The sequence below is a fragment of the Lithobates pipiens genome, unplaced genomic scaffold (assembly GCF_037356315.1).
Source record: "Lithobates pipiens isolate NorthernLeopardFrog02 unplaced genomic scaffold, aLitPip1_a1.2 Scaffold_19, whole genome shotgun sequence".
Lineage (NCBI taxonomy): Eukaryota > Metazoa > Chordata > Amphibia > Anura > Ranidae > Lithobates > Lithobates pipiens.
In genome coordinates, this window is record NW_027507764.1 from 443,045,065 (window position 1) to 443,065,783 (window position 20,719).

The following is a 20,719-nucleotide window of genomic DNA, read 5'->3' on the forward strand; positions in this document are numbered from 1 at the left end:
TAAATCACTGCTCATTTAAAAATGATGATAATTACAAACTGTTTTTCATTGATACATGTCCCACAGGCTAATACCCAGAACCCCATATCCTTTGTATGCCCACTAACTTGCATCTAAGCCCTCAAGGCTCTTTTGATTTTTCATTATGGGCCCCATAGACTTCAATAGGGTTCGTTATTTGGCTATGACCTTTCGCGATATTGGAGAGTTCTGGCGCAAATCGAACCACGGGGTGTTTGGCCCATCTCTACTAGGGACTATGGGATTCGTAAAGTAGTAGAGAAACAGAAGTAACATGAAAAAGGAGAGGTTCGGACATTACAAGGGGGCAGAAAAAAAGATTGCAGGGCTATTAAAATGGAACTTTAGTGAAAAATGTAAAATGGATGAACAGACAGGAATTTTTATGCAGAAGCATTTTTATGCTTTGCCACTTCTGCATTAAAGTTACTTACCTGCCCATCTGCTTTTGTACAGTGAGCCATGCATGAGCAGCTCACTGTACAAATTTCAAAATGTTGAATCTGACTGAACTCTTGGCAAATTACAGCAACTGATGATCAAGAGCCAGAAGCCGGCCACCCAAAGGTGTCAGCAGTCTGATGGGGAGCTCGGGGACAGCACGTCACTGGAATTGAGTTGAGTATAGTTTTGCTTTAAGAAGAGGATTGGTATGTATTATTTTTGGAGTACAAGGGTATCAAATAGTGTCATATTAAAAATCAGACTTAGCATTAAAAATGTTTGGCTTCAGAAATCCAAAATACGCATCTCTTAAAATAATATATTTTCTCCTTCATTTGAGCAACTGTTCTTTAAATTTTGTCATTAGTAAATGTGATTTCACTGGGCCAATCACCACGCACCAGCACTGTCATATGAAGATTTCTGTATTCCCCTCCATAATTGGAAGTATCAGGTATTTTCTTCACCCCTGGCAGGTTAGCAAACCAAAAAGGTGAGTATGTGATGCTTGCCTAAAGTAGTGGTAAGCCTTTCTAATAACAAAAATCATGTTTCAACATATAAAGTCGAGCCTAGATTGACTGTGAGCTTTGTTTTTTTTAACAATCTTGCCTTTACAGTACTTTTCCATTTGACAACTGCAGGTCATGTGATCGCTCTCATTTCTACAGTGATGTACAGACCTGCCAATGGGAGTGGTCAGTATCGGGGCATGTAGATCAGAACAGGAAATTACGTTGCCTTTGAGACCCTTTTTACACTGAGGAGCTTTACAGGAGCTATATCGCAAAAAATAGCACCTGCAAAGTGCTTGTAAAGTGCCTCTCCTCTCACTCCAGTGTGAAAGCCGGTGCGCTGGTAGGACGCCAAAACCAGTCCTGCAAGCAGGATCTGTGAGGTGCTGTAGGAGCAGTTTATACACCGCTCCTAAAGCACCCCTGACCATTGAAATCAATATGCAGCGCCGGCAAAGCGCCTCTGCAGCAGCGCTTTGCGGGCACTTTTGACCATTTTTTGCACATTAGCAGGGGCTAAAAGAGCTAGCGGCTGAAAAGTGCCACAAAAACAATGGTAAAACGCAGCTAAAAATAGCGGTGCTTTACTGCCGATGCCCGACGCTTTACCGCGGACGCACAGCGCTGCTCAGTTTGAATGTGCCCTGAGCTTTTGCATTTCCATGGCAATGGAACACATTCAGACCTGATGGCAAACTTTCCCCCAGCGGAGAACAGTGTCCAGCCGAGAACAGTGTCTGTCATGCAAGTAGTCATAGTCATGGTAGGAGAGGAGGGTGGGGGGCGTGATTTTGTGCTGCTATAAGAAGATACAGACACTCTGGGGTTGATTTATTAAAGGCAAAAAGACTGTGCACTCTGCAAGTGCAATTGCTCCAGAGCTTAGTAAATGTGCAGAATCTCTGCTGACTTCCTTCCTTTTAAGTGATTAGCTATTCTTTGCAAAGTGAAGCCTTACCTCATTTACTAAGCTTTGGAGCAGCTGCACTTTGCAAAGTGCACAGACTATTTGTCTTTGAGAAATAAAGCCCTCTGTGTTCTTTCACAGCACATCTGTATCTTCAGCGGGATGACACAAGATAAGATAGAACAAGTCCAGAGACGGGTAACAAACATGGTGAAAGGTTTGGGAGATAAAACATATGGAGAGCGACTTCAGGAATTCAATATGTTCAGTTTAGAGGAAAGAAGGGAAAGGGGGGATATGAGTGAAGCCTTTAAATAGATCAAGGGAGTAAATAAGGTTCAGGAGGAAAGTTCAAAACTAATCTTAAAAAGTATTATTTTACTGAAAGGGTAGTTGAAAATTGGAATAAACTTCCAGCAGAGGTAGTGAGCAAGTCAACAGCAAATTGCTTCAAACATGCTTGGGATAAACATAGATCTATAGTCAGACAATAAGTTTAATTAAAAAAAACAACCCCCAAAAAATAAATAAATAAAATGGGCAGACTCAATGGACTATTCAGTCTTTATCTACCGTCACTTTTCTATGTTTCTAAGATGTAAACTGATCACGGTAGCATGGATCGGCTGCTATGCTACCGTGGTCAGATTACTTGTAGAAGGAGCTGCACAGACAGGATCAACCAATTAAATTAAAGCATTGGCAGACAGAAATATTATAAACTCATGAGAAATCCCCACAGTGAGCTCAGTGTTTTAACTCAGTGGCCCCAATGTCATTACTATGCCCTGTAGTCATGTAGAAACCCGTGTGAGGAACTAACTGGTGTGCTTGGTTTTTTGAAAGGGGTGTGCATTGTTTTTAAGTATTTTCACTAATATTATATATATTTCATTATATTTTATTTTTTACTTTAGCCGCTTGCCGACCGCCTCACAAGGAAGGGCTCGTACAGGCAAACTACCTGTACGTTGCCCTTTAATAGGCGGCCTGTGGGCACACGCCTGCACCCGTGGCAAGCTCCATGAGTCGGGTTGTGGGTCCTGTGGACTCGATGTCTGTGGGGATACCTGCGATCGTCTCACAGAGAGGAAGAACGGGGATATGCTAATGTAAACAAGCATCTCCCCGTTCTGCCTAGTGACAGTGTCACTGATATCTGCTCCCTGTGATCGGGAGCAGAGATCAGTGACATGCCACATGTAGCCACACTCCCCACAGTTAGAAATACTCCCCAGGACACACTTAACCCCTTAACTGCCCCCTAGTGGTTAACCCCTTCACTGCCAGTGTCATTTACACAGGAATCAGTACATTTGTATAGCACTGATTGCTGTATAAATGACATTGGTCCCAAAAATGTGTCAAAAATGTCCGATGTTTCTGCCATAATGTCGCAGTCATGATAAAAATCAGAGATCGCCACCATTACTAGTAAAAAAAAAGTATTAATAAAAATGCCATAAAACTATCCCCTATTTTGTAAATGCTTTTGCGCAATCCAATTAATAAACGCTTATTGTGATTTTTTTACCAAAAATATGTAGAAGAATACGTATCGGCCGAAACTGAGGAAAAATTTTTTTTTTATATATTTTTGGGGGATATTTATTATAGCAAAATGTAAAAAATAATGCGTTTTTTTTTTCAAAATTGTCGCGGTTTTTGGTTTATAGAGCAAAAAATAAAAACCGCAGGGGTTATCAAATACCATCAAAAGAAAGCTCTATTTGTGAGGAAAAAAGGCCATCAATTTTGTTTGGGAGCCAGGATGCACAACCGTGCAATTGTCAGTTAAAGCGATGCAGTGCCGAATCGCAAAAAGTGCTCTGGTCAAATTAACCAGGGCTTAAGTGGTTAATACCCAGACAGTAATTTTGATATGTTTTTGTAAATTACCCCATACCTTTTTATTTTTACATTATTTATACAATTTTTCAACATTTACCAATGGTATTATATGGTGTACATATATCCTGACATCTTTGCCTACCTACCTGTAGTAGTACAGCATTTCTTCTTAGTGAATTTAAAGCTAACAAACTCAGACTTATCCTCGCTGTCTTCATCGAGTTCTTCACTAGGGTTATAGTGCTGGGGTTTCATTAGCAGTGACTTTCTTTTGTTAACTGGAGCTGTGGAACACTGTTCTTGAAATTTCCTCTTCTTTGACATAATGCAATTGTAAGCACTAGAAAAAAAAAATTATTGGAATATTGATAAATCTGAATGATCTGAATTCTGAAGATTACAAAGTTCATTATAATTATTATATTTTTATGTTTGAATTCAAGGCTTGGATTTGGTTGGTGCGGAAGCCTATTTCTGCCTGCAGCAAATAGCATTTAAAATAAAGCATATTTGAAAATCAAATACTCTGTTCTAAATAAGAACATGTTAATCCATGATGCTCGGTATTGAGCCAAGAAAACACAGGGTAAGGAAATGTTTTCTTTTGCTAATCTTGATGCATAGCAGATACAAAAAAAAAAAAAAAAAAAATACTGTGATACTGGGTTACTTCTTGGAATGTTTTAGTGTAAGAAAATAAATCTGGTATGCTGATATTTTTTTGAATTACTCAAGACATGTTAGTGTGCTTAGTTTTAGTTTCACAGTTGTATTTTGAAAAAATACATTTTTCCCAATCGATAAGTAAAAAATGAAAGGCAGTGCTCTGTTCTATCATAATGCTAGAAGCCTGGTTATATTATCTCCTCATGGTTGGCTTACAATAGCTGATTGTTGGGAAACATATTTGTTTTCTAGAATTGAGGTGACTTTACCCTCCTATATAAACTTCCCTTGCTTTATATTTTTTCAAACTATTATAATATTTTTTGTAGCAGTTGTCTTAGCATAAAACTTAGCTTTTGGGATGTTCTGCATAGGAGTGCATTGATTATTTGATAGGAAAATGCTATTGCATCGTATTTTATTCATTAATGCAGTTATACACATATCAATATTAAAGCGGGATTCCACCCTAAAGTGGAACCTCCGCTGATCGGATCCCTCCCCCCCTCCGGTGTCACAATTGACACCTTTCAGGGGGGAGGGGGGTGGAGATACCTGTCAAAGACAGGTATTTTCACCCACTTCCGGGCATAGACTCCCGTGGGAGTCTACGCCATTTCCTGCCCTGCCGCACTGTCTGCTGGGACACACACGGGTCCCAGTGACAGTGCGGAGATTTCCTATTGCGCGGCGCGGCTCGCGTATGCGCAGTAGGGAACCGGGAAGTGAAGCCGATTCGCTTCACTTCCTGATTCCCTCACCTAGAATGGTGGCGACAGCAGTCGAGAGCCGAGCGATCGATCGGCCTCGGCTGCCGGCATCGCTGGAACCCGGGACAGGTGAGTGTCCATTTATTAAAAGTCAGCAGCTGTAGTATTTAGAGCTGCTGGCTTTTAATATTTTTTTTTTTTGGTGGAATCCCTCTTTAATTTATTTTTTCCTATTTATTTAACTTTTTATTTTTTATTTTTACACTGTCCTTTTGAAAAAAATGTTTGGATCACTTTTATTCCTATTACAAGGCGTATAAACACCCCTTTGTGATAGAAAAAAAAAAGCATGACAGGACCTCTTAAATGTGAGATCTGGGGTTAAAAAGACTCCAGATCTCACATTTACACGAAAATGCAATAAAAAAAATTGTTCCTTTAAGGCCGTTGGGCGGAAGTGACATTTGACGTCGCTTCCATCAGCCAACGGCATTGAGTCTAGTGGGGGGACCATCATTCCCTCACTTGACTCAGTGCCAAGCAGGGGAAAGGATCAGATCGTCTCTGCCACTTACAACGGCTTTGTTAACCAGTTCCCGACCAGCGCACGCCGATGTACATCAGCAGAATGGCACGGGCAGGCAAATGGGCGTACCTATATGTCACTTTAAATTTGCCGCCCTGCCATCGGGAGCGCGCCGCCGACGGCGCGCTCCCGTGCTGGACCCCGCGGACTTGATCGCCGCAGGCATACCCGCGATCGTCTCACGGGGCGGCCAGATGAAGAAATGCCATTGTAAACAGCATTTCTCTATTCTGCCTAGCAACTAGTGATGCTGATCTCTGCTCCATGTGATTGGAGCAGAGATCAGTGTTCACTAAATGAAAGCCCAGCCCCCAACAGTTAGTAACACACCCCTAGGAACACTTAACCCCTACACTGCCACCCACTGGTTAACCCCTTCACTGCCAGTGTCATTTACACAGGAATCACTGCATTTATATAGCAGTGATTGCGGTATAAATGACAATGGTCCCAAAAATGTGTCAAAAATGTCCGATGTGTCCACCATAATGTTGCAGTCACAATAAAAATCGCTGATCGCCGCCATTACTAGTAAAAAAAAAAATTATTAATAAAAATGCCATAAAACTATCCCCTATTTTGTAAACGCTATAACTTTTGCGCAAACCAATCAATAATCACTTATTGCGATTTTTTTTACCAAAAATATGTAGAAGAATACATATCGTCCTAAACTGAGGGAAAAAAATTTTTTTTTTATATATTTTTGGGGGATATTTATATAACAAAAAGTAAAAAAGAATGTGTTTTTTTCAAAATTGTCGCTCTATTTTTGTTTATATCGCAAAAAATAAAAACTGCAGAGGTGATTAAACACCACCAAAAGAAATCTCTATTTGTGGGAAAAAAAGGACGTAAATTTTGTTTGGGAGCCACGTTGCATGACCGCGCAATTGTCAGTTAAAGCGACGCAGTGCCGAATCTCAAAAAGTGGTCTGGTCTTTGACCAGCAAAATGGTCCGGTCTGTAAGTGGTTAAGCGACGGAGATGACCGGGATGAGGCTGGAGGGGGGGCCTCCCGCCACAAAAAAAATTATCTTGTGGCGAATCCACCGAGGGGACCACTTTTACCTTAACACGGACCGCCCGCCATTTACCAAAATACCAGTATACCAGTATAACGTCAAAGTGCCGACGTATAACGATGGCGGGCAGTCCAGAAATGGTAAAAAAAAAGTGATTTTGTTTACACATGATTGAATGATGGAAATCAGCAGAGCTTCACCACATTCACTAAGCTCTGGGGCAACTGCACTTTCTGTTTGACTTTAGTAAATCAACTCTTAGGGCCGGTTCACACTGCTGCGATGTGAGAACCCATGCAAATCCAGTAGGGGTTCCCGCATCACATAGAACTCGCAGCCAGTTCACACTGCCCTATGAGAACCACTGTGGGTGTCAGTAGAAAATGAATGACACCCCAAGATCGGTTCGCATATAGCAGGTCGAACTGTCAATTCAGACAGGAATCGGATTTTATGGGTGTTACCTGAAATTTAATGAACCCATTACAAAGATCTCCAGTGGGGCCCCTTAAACTGCTTTACAAAAGGCACACAGTAAAAACTTTGACTAAGTGTTTCAGTTTAGTAAAGTTTATTTTTATACAAGGCAGGATACCCTGCTGGGGGGCCCTTGGCACAGTACCTCGTCCCCACGTTGATGGGCACAAGGGCTTCTTCTCTACATCCCTATGTGTATTAGGTATGATTTAAAAATATGTGGGGTTCTGTGATCAAGTAACTTTTTAATATGAAATTTATATTGTATATATTATTTTACTACTAATATTGAAGCAAATTGTGATTATAGCTAATATTTCCATATTGATTTTGATAAAAAGTAATTTTATATTTAGTTGTAAAATTCAGAATTATTCTTATACACTAAAAACATTTTTTATTGCATTTTAAGTGAAAAAATGATCTACTTAATGATGGGAACTCAACTCTAGATCTCCTTGAAATTTGCAAGCAGATGCATTTTTTATTTAAGCAACATGACAAAACTGCTATCTTTATGGCTTAATACTATAAATGTTGTTTTTACATGATAAATACCCATGTTTATCTGTTAATCCCTCGTTTGGTAGCTATGGAATCCAAATCCATTGAGAACATCATGTCTACAAATCCTTAAGGACTAGGTCAGACATTCTCTATAGCCCTCCCATAAAAGAAATATATACTAGTTTGAAAAAATTGTACTTGTAATTTGGTGCAGAAAATCTTTTAGAACATTATGTGTCAGCTGAAAGCTGGTAAGATATGCTTCAACGCATATGAACACATTTGAAGAAACACAAAAAAAAAAGAAGATACATTATAACACAATATACAACCAATTTAAACATTTCAAACAAGGAATGTGAATTTATCAAGATACATTTATTGAACTCTTGTTCCTTTTATTTAAACAGTTTTGCTGCAATATTTAAATGATTGAACATGTAAAGTTATAGACTCTAACTGCAAGATCATGTTTTTCTGCTTTAATAAAATGCTATCGGGACAAAAAATTGGGACATAGTTGTATTATCCAACTCATATTTAAGCCACATTTCCTGTGACCAAGGAAATGCTACAATATTTGATCAAAGTAGAATTAAAGCATACTATTCCCCGAAACACTGAAAATCCCTAGTGCATGCACCTTTGCATACCAATCCCAAAACACCTGTAAGCCCCTGTACACGGTCGGAGATTTCGACAACAAAATCCGTCGGATTTTGCCCGTCGGATTTTGTCCGTCGGATCTTGTCCGAAACTGTTGCATACACACGGTCGGACTAAGTTGTTGAAAAATCCGATCTTTCAGAACGTGATGACGTAAGTTCGTTACGATGGGACTACGTTCAGGCTAGTAGCCAATAGCTTTGATGTAGGAATTTGATCTGAGCATGCGTGGCATTTGGTCCGATCAAAACTCTCTACACATGGAGTATGTCCAATCGAACCAGTTGGTCGGGAAATATTTCCAACCTGTTGGAAAATTGGGTCCGACGGATATTCCGACGGAATCAGTCCGATGCATACCATACACAGTCGGATTATCCGACAACACGGTCCGATAGGACACATTCCGACAGATTCTCCGACCGTGTGTACAAGGGCTAAGTCACCTGTTAAATCAAAGATTTAGTCTGTTACTCACATTTAATTAATTCACACTTACTGGCCTATCAAGGCACTTGTAAAGTAGCCAAGACTTCACAGCTGCCCCCTGGGAAGGCTACATCAGTTGTGCCTTTCAAAGATCTTGGCTTTAAACCATGAGATCTTGTGAGACCCTAAAGAAAAGGTCTTGGTATTGTGTATATCTTGCCATGGCTTTGGCAACTTATGTGTTGGGTAGTCTAATATCACTTAAGCTACCATATCCATGGTAAGGTATAAACAAGAAAAGATGTGCACCACAACGCAACTGCGAGATCCAGCCACCGCTGATGTCATTGGTAGGCCAGCAGTAAAAACACAGAAAAATAAGTCACTGAAGCCACTGATGACATCTACTTCTCAAAATGGTGGAGCTGGATTGTACGATGAGGAGAAAAGGAGCATTAGCTTGTGGCAACAGAGAAAACAAGGAGCAAAACAAACAAAGAAGCATGCTATTTCTGCAATACTCACCTCTTTTGTGGGCATTTTCCCCCGCAGACTCACTGTTCCCTACACATCTTTTCAGTTGAATGACACCAAGGGGGAGATCTAGTAAAATGGATGCACACAGAATTAGGTGCAGCTGTGCATATTAACCAATCAGCTTCTAGGTTTTATTTTGAAAGCTTAATTGAACCAAAGTTAGAAGCTGATTGGTTAGTTTTAGTAAATCTCCCTCACACTGTCATCCAACCCACTTCTAAAAAGCCCAGGCTGTCATTGCCATACCTCTGAGGACTGGTCTGAGCTCAAAGTACTGATGCATACAACAGTGTTCACATGCCTATGAGCACTGATCCATTTATTAGAAAGGACTGCACAAAGCAAGTGAAGAAGAAGAATGACCTCTGGCATTATATATCTCAGCCATAGGTAACTTGGATTTCAGGTAGGTAAGCTGGATTTTTTTTTTCTGAATGGGGCAGGGTTATGGCCACTGTAGAGGGTGAAAATTAAAGGTCTGCTTTACATCCATCACTTTACATTAGCTGGATTGCACATGTTTTGACTTTTAAAGTTATTTTATTGATTTTAAAGAAAAATTGAATAGCAGGTAAAAGGTATGTTATCTCCATTAAAGCGCACGGACTACATGCATACCCCACTTTTAGAGTCCATTCACACAGGAGCAACTTTGGATCCGACTTGAAGTCGTCCCAAGTTGCCTCAAGTCGCGCAACATGATAAAATCAATGTAAGTGAATGAGAGCCGTCTTAATGTACACTACTGAAGTCGCTCCGACTTCAGAAAAGGTTCCTGTACTACTTCAATCCGACTTCTAGGCAACTTGTACCCATTGATTTCAATAGAAGTTGCCTCCAAGTCTGATCCACTGTCTTAACTGAAGCAACTTTCCAGGAAGTAAAAATAGTTTTCTAGGCAAACCCCTCCCTCCCACAGAGCTGATTATTATGTGATTGGCCACTGGTAAAGTCTCCTCTCCTGGAAGCAACTTCAAGTTGCCTTGTAAGTTGCCTCAAGTCGTGCTGTGATTCATACTCAAGTCGTGTCCAAGTTGCCTCCCAAAGTCTCGCTCAAAGTCGTGTTGCCCCTGTGTGAACGGACCCTTAAGTATGCAATGGGGTTTATTTACTAATAAATCATGCTCACTTCTGCACAGAAACCAATTAGCTTCCAAATTAATTGGACACGCTGAGGTTAGAAGCTCATTGGTTTCTATGCAGAAGTGAGCCTGATTTTGCACTTTCCAGCTTTAGTAAATAAACCCCATTGTGTACTTAAAAGTGGGGTATACCTGTATAGAGGTATCTCCACACAACAGAGATGCTTACACCAGTGGTGCCTACAGAAAAGCTTCCTGTTCAATCTCAATTTTGCTTGATCAGAGGTTCAGCATTTGGCTGAAATAACTGGATATACTCAGCCAAGCCAAACTTCTGGCTGCAGTGAGAAGTGAAGCATATATCAGTGGTAATATTGTCCCTGATAAATGTTATCCATATTATTACTGCTTCTGATAAATGCTACAACATTCCCAAAATACAGTGACTCATTCTGCCCAGCCTATTATATTCATGACAAGTGAATGTCAACAAAGGGGGTCTGTATGGTGTAAAAGAAAAAAAAAAACAGCATGGGACATCCCCCCCAAATTCATACCACACCCTTCATGTATGCTATGGTTTTTAGGTGTAATCCCACAAAAAGTAAACCAAAGTTGATAAAGTTTAAAGAAAACAAGGCAAAAAACAAAAGCTAACAACCAAAGATGCTATGTGGGTTGGCTGATGAACTGGATGGGGGCCTGATGGCGAGAAAGGGGTTTATATGCATTTTATAGGGGGGACTCCATGCAAAAAAAGAATGGTGCGGGGCCCCCCTAAAATTCATATGAGACCCACCCTTTGCAACAACAGCTTCAACTCTTCTGGGAAGACGGTCTACAAGGTTTAGGAGTGTGTCTATGGGAATGTTTGACCATTCTTCCTGAAGAGTATTTGTGAGGTCAGGCACTGATGTCGGACGAAAAGGCCTGGCTAACAGTCTACACTAGAATTCATCCAAAAGGTGTTCTATCAGGTTGAGGTCATGACTCTGCGCAGGCCAGTCAAGTACCCCCCCCCCCAAACTCACTTATCCATGTTTTTAGGAACCTTGCTTTGTGCACTCGTCCAATGATTTGGTGGAGGGGCGAGATTATGGTGTGGGGTTGTTTTTCAAGGGTTGAGCTTGGCCTCTTAGTGCCAGTGAAGGGAACACTTACGGCATCAGCATACCAAGACATTTTGGTCAATGTTGTGCCCCCAACTTTTTGGGAACAGTTTGGGGATTGCCCCTTCCTGTTCCAACATGACTGAACACCAGAGCACACAGTAAGGTCCATAAAGACATGGATGAGCGAGTTTAGGGAGGGGGAACTTGACTGGCCTGTCCTGACCTCAACCTGATAGAACACCTTTGGTATGATTTAGAGCGGAGACTGCGAGCCTGGCCTTCTCATCCACATAAGTGCCTGACCTCACAAATGCGCTTTTGGAAGAATGGTCAAATATTGCCTAGAGGCCCATACACACGATCTGACTTTTTGACAACAAACATGAAAATTACCTGTTTTAAGGCAACATCCGACTTTGTGTATACTCCATCGGACAAACTTTTCCGGTATTCATCGGACAAATGTTTGCTGTGCAAACAGAAAAACTTTCCGGCAACAAAAGTCCTATAGTGCAAAATTCTATTGTGTGTACACAAGTTCATGGGACTTTAGTCCAAATTACAAACACGCATACTCAGAACCAATGCAAAAGATCAGACAACAATACAGACATTGACCAAAGGGTGGCAATAAAGAGCTGAAAAAAAACCACGTGATTTGGTGAAAGTTGGCTGAAAAAGTCCTACTGTGTGTATGCATACCATTTCACGACCAACACCCTTTGGACAGAAATCCACGGAAAAGTTTGTTTGAAGTCCAGTCGTGTATATGAAATATTAGAAATACTTCGAAACCTCATGGACAGCCTTCCCAGAAGAGTTAAAGCTGTAATAGCTGCAAAGGGTGGACCAACTCAATATTGAACCCTATGGACTAAGACTGGGATGCCATTAAGGTACATGTGCATGTAAAGGCAGGAGTCCCAATACTTTTGGTAATATAGTGTACATAAATATACTGGTCCGAGCTAGACCAATGTAATTATATGCCTATTCTTTAATATAACTAGGTAATAGATTTTACATACTATCGGTGTATTGGGAAAGCAGTGTATTGACACTCTTAAATCTGGGGGCCAATTAGCTTTGGCATTCTAATGATGAAGACTCACTACAAATTCTTCAGATAGTTCAGCCTGTTGAATACATTGGGAAATAATGAAAAGTATTTTTTACGAAGAAAAGGATTCAGTTTTCCTAACATTACGATGGGGTTATGACCCACAAACAGTGTGCAATGGGCTCTACTTTCATTTTTATTTCTTTTTACCTGAGTTCTTGTGCTAACGAGTCTTCTTCCACTGTTGAATAAAAAGAAATAAGAGTAAGTCAACATACTTGTCAAACACAGGGACTTCTTTGATACTTTTAAGACATAAATTACTGCTTGAACATTTGAAGAAAACAACAAGGGATAGCTATGAAAGTGCAGTGCTTTTTTATTAGCATTGCTAAAAGATCTCATAATTGAATGCTTGCAATTCTTTTTTTTTTCTTTCTAGGACATGTGGTGGGAAAGCTTTGCTCTTGTTAGCAGTAAAATGATCTGAGAAAGATGAAAGCTGGTGTTTATCAATACCTGCCCACACAAGGGTACACAACATATTGACAGAGCCAACAGGTGGTTTAAAAATTATTCATGTTGTTATAACAGCGACACTTGCGGAAACACACTCCGCGTAGATAATAAATGAGCAAGCCAGTTTCAGTTTAACCCCCGACTGCAACGTGGTGTAAAGATAATCCATTATAACACTAGCATGAAAAGCTTTAGGCACATAAGTATTATTAGCGGCCGTAATACTGCAGTGCTTGAGTTTACTATATTTTTTTTATTTACATACAAATGAAGCAATGTCACCCATAACAAGCAAAAGCAAAATTGTATGTGTTGGTTTAACAATGACTTCAAGGCATTCCTTATGCAAGCCTACTTTGGGAACGATTCATAAAAACAAGAATAATATTGTTTGCCTTCAACAGCCAATCACGTATTACCTTTTGTTTTACCCAGAGCTACTCTGATAGGTGCAACCGGATTGGTTGCTAATAACAACACATTTGTATTTCCTTCCTTTTTTTTAATCTCAACAAACAGTTGTGAAAGAACAGCCATTTCAGTGGTTCCTTAAATAGTTATTGAGAAGAAGATCTACTATTGCTACTAACTAGGTACAATTCTGTTACCACTCACCCTATGGCATTGTTTTGCATACATTTTACATGGGGGATTACATCATTATATTTGCTGAGGTCCTTCAATTAATCCCAAGTTAGGCCCTCTCTCTGCCCATAAGCAGAGCTACAGTGTACAATAATTCATATACAGGCAGTCCTAGAGTAATAAACATCCGACTTACATATGACCAGTGGCTGGCTGCTCCATTAGGGGTGCATGGGCACCACCCCCCTAATCCATGCGCCCGGCCCCTAATCTACATGCAGGGAGCCAGACACATGGATTTCAATATGTTATTTTTAAGCACATGATTAGAACCTGAGGCTCTAATTGTTTGTTTGTTTTGGACAAAGTAGGGAAGAGCCCCCCCTTTTTCCTTTCCTACACTTCTAGACTCCAAGACACCAATTTAATAAAGGATTGGAGCATGTTATGTTCTAGATCCTACAGTTAGAACACACTGAGGGAACACACTTAACCCCTTGATCGCCAGCTAGTGTTTAACCCCTTCCCTGTTAGGGACATTTACACAGTAATCAGTGCATTTTTATAGCACTGATCGCTGTATAAATGCCAATGGTCCCAAAATAGTGTTAAAAGTGTCCGATCTGTCCACCGCAATGTCGCAGTCACCATAAAAATCGCAGATTGCTGCCATTACAAAAAAAAAAAAATATTAATAAAAAGGCCATAAATCTATCCCCTATTTTGTAGACACGATAACTTTTGTGCAAACAATTCAATATAAGCTTATTACGATTTTTTTAACCACAAATATGTAGAAGAATACATATCGGCCTAAACTGAGGAAGACTTTTTTTTATATTTTTTGGGGGGATATTTATTACAGCAAAAAGTAAAAAATATTGTTGTTTTATTTTTTCAAAATTTTTGCTCTTTTTTTGTTTATAGCTCAAAAAATAAAAACCGCAGAGGTGATCAAATACCACCAAAAGAAAGCTCTATTTGTGGGGAAAAAAATGTTGTTAGAGTACAACGCAATTGTCAGTTAAAGCGACGCAGTGTCGTATTGCAAAAAATGGTTTTGTCAGAAAGGGGTAAAGTGGTTCATTTGCAAGTGAATTTTCATTTTGCTCAGTAAAGGCGGGCAAATTGCGCTGACTTCAATCATCAAATCATGTAGAAGTTGCAATTTATCCCCATTTTCTGGAGACAGTCCCCGTGGTGATGGGTCAATCCCCTGAAAACAGGCATCCCCAGAATTGGCTCAGGGAATACATTTTGCCCCCAGGTGTATAAAGCTTGTAGTGTACAGGCTCTGGCAACTCAAAAATGGCGCCACTAAGGCACCCTGCGTGTGCCCAGCTAGTAATGCTGCCACTCACATGCAGACCCCTTCAGCCAGACTGCTTCACAATGCAATCACCAATCTATGTTTTTGCTTGCAGTGTGATTGTTTGGAGCCTGTGCATTGCAAACCTTAAACTGTCTGGTGGCTTCCAGGGACAGTGCTCTACACTTTAAGTAACTGCAGCTGGCTGGCCTGATCTTTGTTACTTTAGACCTCTGAACAAGTGTATTACTTAACTGCTTGCGGACATTTCGCCTGCAATGTTCTGAGAGCAAGCAGCCCATACAGGTGCAGCAACCTAGCTGTACTTCAACGCTTGTTTCCGGGTACAGGGCCAGCATGCTCACCCCCACCAGCCTACTTCCACTGTAATTGCACAGAGCAAGAGTTTGTTAGCAGGTCCCGACCAATGATGGATGGCCTGAACCTGCTCATCGGCTGTTTCCAATCAAGGCCCAGAGCCCTGTGTTGACAACCAACACAGGTCTCTGTACAGAATGATTGATCTCTCTGTTTCTTTTCCCTGCAAAGCAGGGAGAAGAAATAGAGAGATATTTAGATATTTAGTAAAAAGCAGCACACATTACACACATTATCACATGTTAGGCACCAATTTAACCCCTTGATTGCCCTAGATGTTAACCCCTTTCCAGCCAGTGTCATTAGTACAGTGACAGTGTATAGTATTATTTCTGTTCACTGTATTAGTGTAATTGAAAACGTCAGTGACAATTAGTCAGTTCCCACCCAGTGTCAGTTAGTGTCAGATTGCCCACACACTATTACAGTGCCACTATAAGTCGCTGATCACCACCATTACTAGTATTAAAAACAAAAAAAATCCCAGTGTGTATATACCATTGTTTGTACATGCTATAACTAAACCAATCAGTATACACTTATTTTTTTTACCAAAGACATGTAGCAGAATACATTTTGGCCTAAATTTATGAATACATGTGATTTTTTTTTTGAATATTTGCTTTATATAATATATATAATTATATATATAATTTTTGATTTTGCTTTATTGAATATGTTTTATAGCAGAAAGTAAAAAATATTAGTTTTTTTTGTTTAAATAATAAAAATAAGAAACCCAGAGGTGATCAAATACCACCAAAAGAAAGTTCTACAAGTGTGAAAACATTATATATACATTTGTTTGGGTACAGCGTTGCCTGACCAAACAATTACCAGTTAAAGTAACACAGTGCTTAATAGCAAAAAACGGCCTGGTCATGAAAGGGGGTAAAACCTTCCAGGGCTGAAGTCGTTAAACTTGACCCCTGAACTCTGTATGTTACTTGATGAATAAGTAATGCACAGAATTTAGAAGTCAGGATTAAGTAATCACAAAATATATACAGCACCTACCAAATAAATAACTTATGTAATACATAAACTTAATAATAAAGTGCAATGAATAAATATTATATATGTGTGTGTGTGTGTGTGTGTGTGTGTGTGTGTGTGTGTGTGTGTGTGTGTGTGTGTGTGTGTGTGTGTGTGTGTGTGTGTGTGTGTGTGTGACATCCAAATCCTGGATCCGCAAACAGAGGTAAAAAGTAGGCTTACCAGAGCTTCAACCTCCTAAATAGAGGCAATCAATGCATGTATTATAATTGATGGATGGGATGGATGGATGAATGGATCTGTGTCTCGAGTAACCCACAGCCTGATCCCCAGACACTTCCCACACAGCAGCCTTTCTGCTGTTTCCTTGCCTTGTTAAATGCCACTCAGTATCATCCCAAGCATGCAGGACAAGATAAAAAGGGGTCTCTCATAGTGCAGCATTAGAAGACTTCATTATGAAATCAATTAATTAACCACTTGCCTACGGGGGACTTTCACCTCTTCCTGCCCAAGCCAATTTTCAGCTTTTAGTGTTGACACACTTTAAATGACAATTGCGCAGCCATGCAGATGGCAGAGACAGATAGAGCTTTCTATTTAATCACCACTAGGTTTTTTATTTTTTGCTAAACAAATGAAAATGAAGTGACAATTTTGAAAAAAAAAAGTATATTTTTTCCTCCATTGATGTGCACTGATGAGGCAGCACTGACATGCACCGATAGGCTACACTGATGGGCACTGATAGGTGGCACTGATATGCAGCACTGATGGGCATTAATAGATGGCACTGATAGGCTGGGGGCAATGATGGGAACTCATAGATGGCACTTATAGTTGTCACTGATGGTCACTGAAAGGCATCCCTGATGGGCACAGACAGGCAGCACTGGTGAGCACTAATTGACAGCATTGGTGGGCACTGATTGGCAGCACTGGTAGGCACTGATCGGCAGCACTGGTGGGCACTGTTAGGGCTGCACTGATAATCAGGACACTGAGCGCAGATGTCCCCATTGAGGAGCATGTGCTGTCAGCATGAGGAGAGGAATGCCGATAACCATAATTTCCTGTGAGGCACCAGTCAAGCAGAAGTAAATATTAAAACTGAATTCCAGGAATTCAGTTCCTTTGTAAAAAGTAAAGGTGCACTTTGAGTTCAGTCCAAGGATTTCCTGGACTTATCTCTATTATTTACTTCTGACAGTTTTAATGTTCTCTGGGAAGACAGCTAAAGCAGTATTTCTGGGATCCTGACACTGATATTTTAGGTCTAAACTTTTCCAAAATTAGAGTTGGAGCAGCTGCTAAGCCTGCCCCTAGGTCTAAACTTTTCCAAAATTAGAGTTAGAGCAGCTGTTAAGCCTGCCCCTCCTCTTCTCTTGCCCAGTCACTTAAGCCTTTGTATTATAAAATAAAAAGACTCCTCTGAATGTGTAGCAGAGTATAAGGGTGGGCAAAGCTGTTCTGTGTGCCTCTCTTTCCTTTCTTTTAGCCCCACGTGTCAGTGCTTTCTCCAGCAGACCCATACACCTGTTATACATATTTAAAACAGATAAGTTCAGGAGATGTCATGCACCTCCTTGGACTCAACTCATAGGCTGCCGGCACTTTTTACAAAGTGGCTGGATTCCTGGAATTCAGTTTTAAGCTTACCAGAACTTTAACCTCCCAAGCAGGAGCAGACAGCGCATGTATTATAATCCGCGTGGTGAATGGATCTGAAGCTTGATCCACAGCAGTTCCAACACAGCAGCCCTTTGCTTGTTTCCTTGCCTTGCTGGTTAAATGTCGCTCACTATCACCATAAACATACAGGACAAGATAAGCAGAGGGCTCTTGTAGTGCAGTAAGCTTTATTGTAAAATCAATCAACATAAAATACAATATTTTCAACATACATAGTTGCCGCTGCCACCCTGGACAGCAACTTGTGACGCCAGCAAGCTCAAACTCTACCCTACATATGTTTCGTCCAATAGGACATCATCAGTGGTTACACATGCTTACAACTCATACTACATTATAAAGGTTTATCCCATGCACCCCTCCCCACTCTAAGGACTCTCAGTTAACCCAAAATCGATACCTTGTGAACAAATTCAATCAACAGCTTAGATACACTCATGAACAGCACTGAGGGTGGAATAGAGAGCCAGGTGTCAAAGGCTCACATTCATTGAAGAATAAAGTAGAAGTTCAGCTTAAAACTAACTCTAAATCTACTCAGAGCCACTTTCTAAGACTAACCTATCTAGCTTTACTATACAAACCTATTCTGAAGCCACTTCAGTTTGGTCCTACGCTAAACTGTCAGTGCTGGCTTCTGTATGTGGTGGTGGGTGCAGAAGAAGCAGCCGACAGCAGAAGCTCCATAGTAACTCTATGGGTGACAGTATTTCCAAGGCATTTCCCAGCCACTGTCCACTGTCTCCTGCACACAGCAACCGCCACTGGAGATTGGATTGGATCGGCTTTAGAAATGGTGTATATATTGATTTTTGCTTTACAGGGCTAGATAGCTTAGCCTTAGAATGTAGATTTAGAGATAGTTAGTTTTAGATAGAGATGGGCCAAACACCCCCCTGTTCGGTTTGCAGCACATCTCCAGAAATTGGGAAAGTTTGGCCTCGACCCGCAAACTTAATTGAAGTCTATAGGAGCCGAACATGAGAAATCAAAAGTCCCCATTTTGAAGGCTTATGTGCAAGTAATTGGCCATAAACAGGGTATGGGGCTCCAGGTAATGCCCTGTGGGACATGTATCAATGCAAACATTTAAAAAAAAAATTTAGTTTTCAAAGGAGCAGTCATTTTAATGATGCTTAAAGTGAAACAATAAGTGCATATAGTGCCTGGGGGTCCCCTTAGTCTGCATGTAAATTGGAGCATCTGTAGCATGCATAGAACATGCTGCAGCAAAAATAACTTTTCTTAAGAAAAAAAAACCAAGTCAAATCACATTCAAATTGAATCACGGTTACAATTGCTGGCACCTGGCTATTTAAAAAAAAAATAAAGAAAAAAATTGCCAAAAAAACAAAACAAAAAAACATCAGACTCCCGCCTGATAGGGGAGGCCGGGGAACCGAATGGATCTCGCCCAGCACAGTATGCTCCCATTATGGGTGGGGGTGTGGCCCGGTAGGTTCCTGAGGTAACTCCAGTTTAGGAAGAGTCGAGAGGGTGGGGTCAGTTAGAATTCAAGCAGCTTTTTAGAGCTCAGCCATACAGTTGTCGTTTGATCTGTCAATTCTTTGTTTCCTAACTGTGTACTATTTCTCCAATGTCTGTCATCATGTGAATGTATTCTGTTTATTGTAAATTCAATAAAATTTTTGAAAAAAACGGCTTGGGGTCCCCCCAAAATCCATACTAGACCCTTGTCCATGCACTCTGCCTGACAGGCCAGGAAAGGGGGGACAAGTGAACACCCCCCTTCTGAACCATACAAGGCCACATGCCCCCAAAATGGGGAGGGGTGGGTGCTTTGGAGCACCTTGTCTCTATGTTGATGGGGACAAGGGCCTCTTCCCAAACAACCCTGGGCTGTGGTTGTGGAGTTCTGCTGGTGGGGGGCTTGTTAGACTCTGGAAGCCCACGTTGTGTGCCTAACCGTTTACCAAAAAAGTGAAAAAAATAAAATAAAAACAGTAGACAAGTTTTTGACAATTCCTTTATACCACCGTTGGACGCTCTGCCGTCAATGAAGGCTAAACGCCTACTGAAGGTTCCGCCTTTAGACAGTTCTTATATAGGTAAGGGGCGGGGGCCACCAGGTGACATCACCATCTAGCAAACAGCCTGCTGAATGCACAGAAAATTTGGGTGTTCAAAGAACACCCAAATGGGCGTAGTTCAGGCCTAATGTTTGCTCAGCCCAACACTTTTAGGCTGACGCTACACACAGTTCAACCTTAATTCTGGCCCCAGAAATCTGTGCATACTAAGAAATACTTAGAACATATCTGTCTGGGTTTTCAACTTTGTCTATGACCCTGTTGGGGAGATTTTCCATTATTTCCTCTCCCTTTTATGCTATAGCAGAAATGGGGTGTGCGGTTGTCACCAGTAATTCAAATATTGTCAGATGTTCTAACTGTTCCTTTCCCTACTATAAATTTGCTGTTGTCTGTGTCCACAAGGAGACATATCCCATTAGAGCGGACTCTTACAGGGAGTCTAACCCGTCACTGTCTATTCAAAATGAAACGTCATGTTTTGACTGGAACTGTACTTTACATTATTTTAAACTGTGGTGATTAACAATTTCAGTGCTTGCAGACATGCATCACTTGAGAGTATTTTATGCTTGGTACGGCACTGGATTATTG

General features: G+C 40.7%; 1 protein-coding gene across 7 annotated transcripts in view; it reads right to left on the reverse strand.

The window, feature by feature from the left end:
- The window catches only part of ST18 (ST18 C2H2C-type zinc finger transcription factor), a 322,431-nt gene that overhangs the window by 148,055 nt on the left and 153,657 nt on the right, over positions 1-20,719 (reverse strand). For all 7 annotated transcript variants that reach the window (XR_013277656.1, XM_077492678.1, XM_077492680.1 and 4 more), the window contains exons 3-4: positions 12,806-12,836; positions 3,885-4,078 (exon numbers count right to left, since the gene is read on the reverse strand). Coding sequence is in view for 6 of the 7 variants with exons in the window: in XM_077492678.1 (XP_077348804.1) it covers positions 3,885-4,078; positions 12,806-12,836 (225 nt within the window). In the remaining variant the exon portion in view is untranslated. The remainder of the gene's footprint in view (positions 1-3,884; positions 4,079-12,805; positions 12,837-20,719) is intronic.